Here is a 7,500-nt window from a genome sequence, read left to right on the forward strand (position 1 = left end):
GAAGAAGTTAGTCAAATCCTTTTACACGTTCAAATCGCTTTACAGACAGAAAAGTAGTACGCTGCAGACGTGTGGCAAAAGTCGCATGTAAAAAGACAGCCAATAGAAAGTTCTTGCTTCACACACGTCTAAATACGCAAACAAGTTTGTTTTTTTTTACACACGCCATTGAAAATACGGACCGACAGATATTTTTTTATGCACACACAAATCTTCAATACGGACAGACAAGTTAAAACACACACACCCGGATCTGATTACACACAGATTGTTATAAAGACACACATTAGTACAAACTCACGTGAACTGGATTACACATGCACAGATTGGGATACTCGTTTACAAATAATTTTGCTACAATGATACTTCCATACACTGCTAAGTAAGACAAGTTAGGGTAGTGCCTGTGTGGTAATAATTCATCTTCAAACTGAATGAGCAACATAAGCTCGTCAGATAGGATGAACTAGCAAGGATGCCGTGATGGCAATAAATAGACAACAAAACAAACTACTCGACCCAGTTTTTCCAACTGGGGGAAAAAACTGCTCTTAAAAATGTTTAATATTTACTTAAGTGCAATTTTTACCAACAAAGATTGAAAGTCCATTTTATTTTTAACATTGTTATTTTCATCTGTCCGTTTTCCACTGCTTCTCCCTCTGGAGGTTGGTGTGGGGGCCTGCAGCATATCTCAGCTCCACTCGGGTGGAAATCAGTGTACACTCTGGACAAGTGGCCACGTCATCGCAGGGCCAAAACAGATAGGCAGACAAACATTTACACACTAGGGCCAATTTAGTGTTGCCAATCAGTCTATCCCCAGGTGCATGTCATTTAGAAAAAATAAGTTATTTACCTTCCTAGTTCCAATTACAATAGTAAAAAAAAGAATTACCACGGTAATGAAAAATAGGTTTATTGCGTTTGAAAGGTTACTTGCATTATTGTTAAATATCATGATTTCAATAGTGCTTAATCTTGCCACAGTTAATGTAAACCTTTCAACTAGTCAACATTATAATTGTCTAATTCTTACAATTGTGTGCTTTTGACTATATATGATAACTATCTGCAGTAGGACATGGACAATACATTTGTTTTAAGTTTCATTGAAAAGGCATTTAACATGTTATGTAGACCACCAGGAAGTGTTTTATATTTAGACAAAAATCATAATAGGACCCCTTTAATGCGCCTTGTAGTCCGGTGCGCCATTTGTTGGAAAATAGTCCTGAATACACCCCCTCATCGGCTGTGCGCTTTATAATCCGCTGTGCTTTATGGTCCGAAAAATACGGTAGTTCACACTCCATAAATTCAGTTTCAAAAAGATGTGGTTGGAAATCATAATTGGCCCAAAAATAGTTGTTTTCGTTGTTTGTTACCAAGTCTGCCGTGATTAGAACACACAAGCGTTTTCTATCCGGAAGTATGAACACACATTGTCAGATGTGCGCTGCTATGGAAACGGAAATAAATGGTCCGAAGAATTAGTTCCAGCAATGATTAAATTGATAAGAATACAGTAAATATTCTACATAATGCATATTGTTATGAACGTGTCTGTTACTACATCATATATAGACTTGCATAATAACGATCTGCAGTAGGATATGGACAATACATTTGTTTTAAGTTTCCTTAACAAGGCTTTTAATTATATTTGCTGATACCTGCAGAAACCCTGACTACTATGGCATTACTATTTGCGATTTAAAGTACCAATGATTGAGAAGTGGGAAGTGAGGGGAACAGTGAGCAGCAGCGGTGGTGGCCGCGCTGAATCATTTTTGGTGATTTAACCCCCAATTCCAACCCTTGATGCTGAGTGCCAAGCAGGGAGGTAATGGGTCCATTTTTATAGTCTTTGGTATGACTCGGCCGCGGTTTGAACTCACAACCTACCGATCTCAGGGCGGACACTCTAAGCACTAGGCCACTGAGTAGGTAGATTCCCACAGTTCTTTACTTGGTCTTTGCAGTTTTGAGGCTTTGCAACCTAAAAAAGTGACAAAGATAAACACACAGGCTATTGTTAGCTTGCGTGTTGCAGTGCCTCACCTTATCTTTTGCTCCACAGTCTCCACTTTGCTGCAAAGCTAATCTCAGCGATATCTCCTTTATTGTCGTCGTTTGTTCCATTATCTCACATTGACCGACATGTTTAATGCGATGTGGTTGTTGCAGTTTCCCGCTGTGCTACTCTAGAGCCCAACTGTGCAGTGGAAAGACGGCAGTATACACTCTCTATTGTGCAAACAACTTACTTTGGTCACATACTTTGTTTCTCAACAGACAAAGCCATTGTGTTAAAACACCATCCTGACAAGAGGAAAGCTGCTGGGGAGCAGATTTTAGAAGGAGACAACGATTACTTCACATGTATAACTAAAGGTAAGATGTTACTTATTAGGGGTGGGCAATCCTGCTAATGTTGGTATCGATCCAATACATAGTAAATACATGGCCGATATTGCCAATACCACAACTATGTAACAATATGAGCAACACACCAAAAAAACAGTTATTTATGGAAAATAAACTTAGAGAACTGAAAAATATCTAACTCATCATGCTTGTACCGATCTGATACAGCTATTGATACTATTAGGCTGATCTTCCTACCTTTTACTATGTTACAATATCAGTAATATAAGGATAAGAGCAACACAGCATAAACAGATATTTGTGAAAATAAACGGAGTTGTAAACTGAAAAATATCCATCTAATACAGATATGGATACTACCCTTGGTATTAACAATGTGTAGATTGATCTTCCCACATCTACTATACTATACAACAATATCAACAATGTAACAATCCGAGCAACACAACCAAAACAGATATTTGTGATAATAAACAAAGAAGAGAACTCACAATAATCCATCTCATCATGCTTGTGCTGATTTGGTACTACCATTGATATTAACAGTGGCAATATTTAAAGAGATTTGCCCACCTTTAATATACGATACAGTATCAACGATGTAACAATGTGGGCGACATGACAAAAAATACAGGGATTTGTGAAAATAAACAGAAGACAACCGAAAAATATTGATCTCATCATGCTTGTACCAATCTAATACTGATACAAAGTCAAATTGCTTGTGTGTTAAGCATATTTGGCCAATAAAGCTGAATCTGATTCTGATGCTACCCTTGGAATAGATACTGGGCACAATAGAAACGATCTGCCCACCTCAGATCTTTTTACTTGCTTGTATCACAATGGGGTCCTCTGTGTTTCTATTCACTACAGCTATAGAAGTACTGTCTGACCCTGTGAAGAGACGAGCCTTTGACAGTGTAGATCCCACCTTTGACAATAATGTACCCTCAAAAGGAGAAGGCAAAGACAACTTTTTCCAGGTGTTTGCTTCTGTTTTTGAGCGAAATTCCCGATGGTCGATCAAAAAGCATGTGCCAAAACTAGGAACTGTGGAATCTTCCTTTGAAGATGTGGACAACTTCTACTCATTTTGGTATGTGGACAAGGTATCGTTTGAGACATATTTGAAATTAAATGTGTGGTAATACTCACTTGTGTTGTAACAGGTACAATTTTGATTCATGGAGGGAATTCTCATACTTGGATGAAGAGGAAAAAGAGAAGGCTGAATGGTAGAGTTGTTTACTCTTTAACCTAATGGTTGAGACCCCGAGTGTCTGACTGGCTTGTTCATATCCCTCCCACCTGCAGTCGAGATGAGAGGAGATGGATCGAAAAGCAAAATCGAGCCTCCAGAGCTCAGAGGAAGAAGGAGGAGATGAACAGAATACGAACACTAGTTGGTACAGAAACGGCAGATGTCATGTCACAGTTGAAAAGCTACATTAATGACGATAAGTAAGGTGTTGTATTTGTTCCATACAGACACCGCCTACAGCTGTGATCCCAGAATAAAGAAGTTCAAAGACGACGAAAAAGCCAGGAAGGAATCTGAGAAGAAGGCGAAAGCTGAAGCCAAGAAGAGAGAGCAGGAAGAGAAGGAGCGAGTAAGTGTCATTTAACAAGTACAAGTGTTCACATGTGCTGGAGCCTATCTCCGCTACATTCAGGCGGAAGGCGGGGCACACCCTGGATAAGTCGCCAGTTCATCGCAGGGCCAACACTGATAGACAGAATGACCTCAAAATGGCACCTATTAGCAGACGTATTATCTGTCGTATTATTTCCCAATATTATGCAAAACCAACTTTTCTTACCTTCTGGTACCTGCTGATGTGTATTTGGGATCTGCAAATGTCCTGAAATTTTGCACGCGTCCGCACTTGTAGTCTGTGAGGACTACTTAGTGTATAAGTTTCTTCTTTTTCTCCATTTTCTTGTTATGGGGCATTCATCCCCTTCTGTTGCCAGTTCTAGTTTAAAGTAGCGTAAAGTTCAAACTTACATCTTTCAGTAGACTCTCTATGGAAAAGTTAAAAACTACTGGTGAAGTGGGTTTACGTATTTCACACACAAAACATAAGTTATGGTAGGGTTCCGGTTGGACGGTTTTTCACGGGATACATTTCTGGCGTTGTTTTTGCGCTAGTTAGCCACGGAAGAAGAGATGCTGTGCCATTATTGATTGAAGTAAAGTCTGAATGTCATTAAAAAAATTAGCTCCATCGTTTGACACTTCTTCGACTCCCATCCTTGCACGCTCACCGGTACAACAAAGATGATGGGGAGAAGACGCTGTAAAAGTGGAGCCACGTAAATGCGACCGCCCACAATACGGTGCATCCTGAAGCGGCGGTCAGAAAGCAACTTGAAGATGGTCTTTAAAACATAATCTATGCAAGATTTTAACTAAATAACCACCATTACATGTTATTTAGACCACAGGGAAGTGTTTTAAATTTAGAAATAAAACTGGGGGCGGTCCAGTGTGTTCCTGGGGGATGTTGAACTTGACACCATAAAGGAGTTCAAGAACCTTAGGGTCACATTGGACCCTACACTCTCATTTAAAAAAACAGAGTAAACACAAATTGTATCCATAAAATTTCAAACAAATCTGACTATTAATTACAATAATTCTGCTAAAACGTTCCTACAGTCAATGATACATTCACACATTACTACATTACAACCAGGTCACTCAATGCATACACCGAATTAAAACCTATGGAAATTTATTCAATCAAATTTCGTCAGTGCAGTTTTGTATAGGTTTTTCACAGACTAGTCCCCCCTTCATTTTTGACATACATTACAGTCAGATTTTGGCACCAGAGCATCTTCTGGAGGAGATCTTGACATCCCACACAGAAAAACAACCTTTTGGTTAAACATTTCTGTTAGTCTAAGGACTTAATTTTTTGAACAACCTAGCAGCAAACATAAGTGAATGCACCACATTTTGCACATTTAAAAAGCACATTAAACTCTTTCCAAAAAGTACCCAGTCATGACATCATCTGAACAGATTTTATTGTTGTCATGTAAATCTGTTTTTCATGGCTGTCAAAACTAACAAGTTAACTCATGTGATCACCAAAAAATATCACGTAAAATCTTATGTACAGACAAAGATTAATCACGCAATTTATTTTGAATACACATGCTAATTTACTTTATTCGCAGATGGTTACCGGAAAGGCGGCGAGGGTTGTAAAACATTTGGATTATTCATTAATCCAAATCAAAAGTGTGATTAATCTGATTCTTAAAAAAAATCATTTGACAGCACTGGTGTTGTCCTTCTATGTTTCTTGTCTTCCTGACTCGGGACTACAAATGTAACATTCTAAAACAGTGGTCGCCAACCTTTTTGAAACCAAGAGCTTCTTCTTGGGTACTGATTAATGCGAAGGGCTACCAGTTTGATACACACTTAAATAAATTGCCAGAAATAGCAAATTTGCTCAATTTACCTTTAACGCTGTTATTATTAATAATTAATAATATTTATATTTGTGGAAACACTGATCATCTTAATGATTTCTCACAATAAATGTATATAGAAACAGATAAATATCAATATACAACACTTTATATTTATATTTTCTCTAAGTGCACATTTTTCAAATAGAACATTTTCAAATGATCACTTCTAAGACAGTCTTGTGAAATCACAATCTCATTTTAACTATAGCCATTAACATTTTTTAACAAATCATTAATTACTTTGCACCATGTTTGTACAAATAATAACTCATGTAAAATACAAAAGTCAACTCTCAAGTTTTAAAATAAATCATGTCACACTTTGAACTGGACACCAAATCTGTTATCTGTTTCTTTGTCAGTTAGTGGGAACCCTGCGTTTAACAGCATGCAATGATTGCATGCTGTTAACTAGTGTATTGTAACTAGTGTATTGTAACTTGACACTGCAACTCTTAGTGAGTCTTGCAGATGTGCATCAGTGAGGCGTGTTCTGTGTGTTCTTGATAAAGTTCATGTCAGAAAAGGCTGATTCACAAAGATAAGTTGAACCAAACAGGCTTGCAACCTTCATAGCTGCTGCGCATACACCACTGTATTTTTCAGTGTCAACAAGACACCAAAAGTTTGGTGCAGCCTGGTGGGCTTTAAATTTTAAATTGTCAGGAAAGAAGAAGAAGTAATTTAAAAGGTATAAAGGTATGTGTGTTTTAAAAATCCTAAAATCTTTTTTAAGGTTGCATTGTTTCTCTAAAATTTTCTTTCTGAAAGTTATAAGAAGCAAATAAAAAAATAAATGAATTTGTTTAAACAAGTGAAGACCAAGTCTTTAAGATATTTTCTTCGATTTTCAAATTGTATTTGAGTTTTGTCTCTCTTAGAATTAAAGATGTCGAGCAAAGCGAGAACGGCTTGCTAGTAAATAAATAAAATTTAAAAAATAGAGGCAGCTCACTGGTAAGTGCTGCTATTTGAGCTATTTATAGAACAGGCCAGCGGGCTACTCATCTGGTCCTTATGGGCTACCTGGTGCCCACGGGCGCCGCGTTGGTGACCCCTGCTCTAAAATATAGCTCATTTACAGTATGTACACAAGTATACAAGTGTTTATTTTTGCACAAATAAATACAAATCGACGAACATGGTCAATCACTTTTTTCCAACATAAAAGGTGCAAAGGGGTGATTTCGATGAAAAGGGATCTGTTTATGTCGACAGTATTGTTAATGTCATTATTATAAAGCAGTGTGAAAGTGTAACATACCTACTATCTGGTTACAAAACATTAAACAGTGACTTCCTGCATACTTCAAAGTCAGCTTCAAAATAAAAGCACATAAAGTGGGTACAGAAAGTATTTAGACCCATTTAAATGTTTAACTCCGTTTCATTGCAGCTGTTTGCTAAAAAAAAATCTAAAATGTTTTTGGTTTATAAAAGCACCTCCCATCTTGACAGAAAAAAACACAAATGTAGACATTTTTGCAAATTAATTAAAAATGAAAAACTGAAATATCACATGGTCAGAAGTATTCAGACCCTTGGCTGTGACACTCATGCTGTCAATTTCTTCTGATCCTCCCTGGAATGGTTCTGCTCCTTCATTGAAGTCCA

The 7,500-nt window shown here is 37.5% G+C and overlaps 1 protein-coding gene across 1 annotated transcript in view; it reads left to right on the forward strand.

Moving 5' to 3' along the window:
• The window catches only part of dnajc2 (DnaJ (Hsp40) homolog, subfamily C, member 2), a 33,069-nt gene that overhangs the window by 6,258 nt on the left and 19,311 nt on the right, over positions 1 to 7,500 (forward strand). The window contains exons 4-8 of the mRNA XM_061913193.1: positions 2,299 to 2,397; positions 3,268 to 3,490; positions 3,564 to 3,629; positions 3,709 to 3,800; positions 3,883 to 4,004. Coding sequence (XP_061769177.1) covers positions 2,299 to 2,397; positions 3,268 to 3,490; positions 3,564 to 3,629; positions 3,709 to 3,800; positions 3,883 to 4,004 — 602 coding nt within the window. The remainder of the gene's footprint in view (positions 1 to 2,298; positions 2,398 to 3,267; positions 3,491 to 3,563; positions 3,630 to 3,708; positions 3,801 to 3,882; positions 4,005 to 7,500) is intronic.

The sequence above is a fragment of the Nerophis ophidion genome, linkage group LG10 (genome assembly GCF_033978795.1).
Source record: "Nerophis ophidion isolate RoL-2023_Sa linkage group LG10, RoL_Noph_v1.0, whole genome shotgun sequence".
NCBI classification, from domain to species: domain Eukaryota; kingdom Metazoa; phylum Chordata; class Actinopteri; order Syngnathiformes; family Syngnathidae; genus Nerophis; species Nerophis ophidion.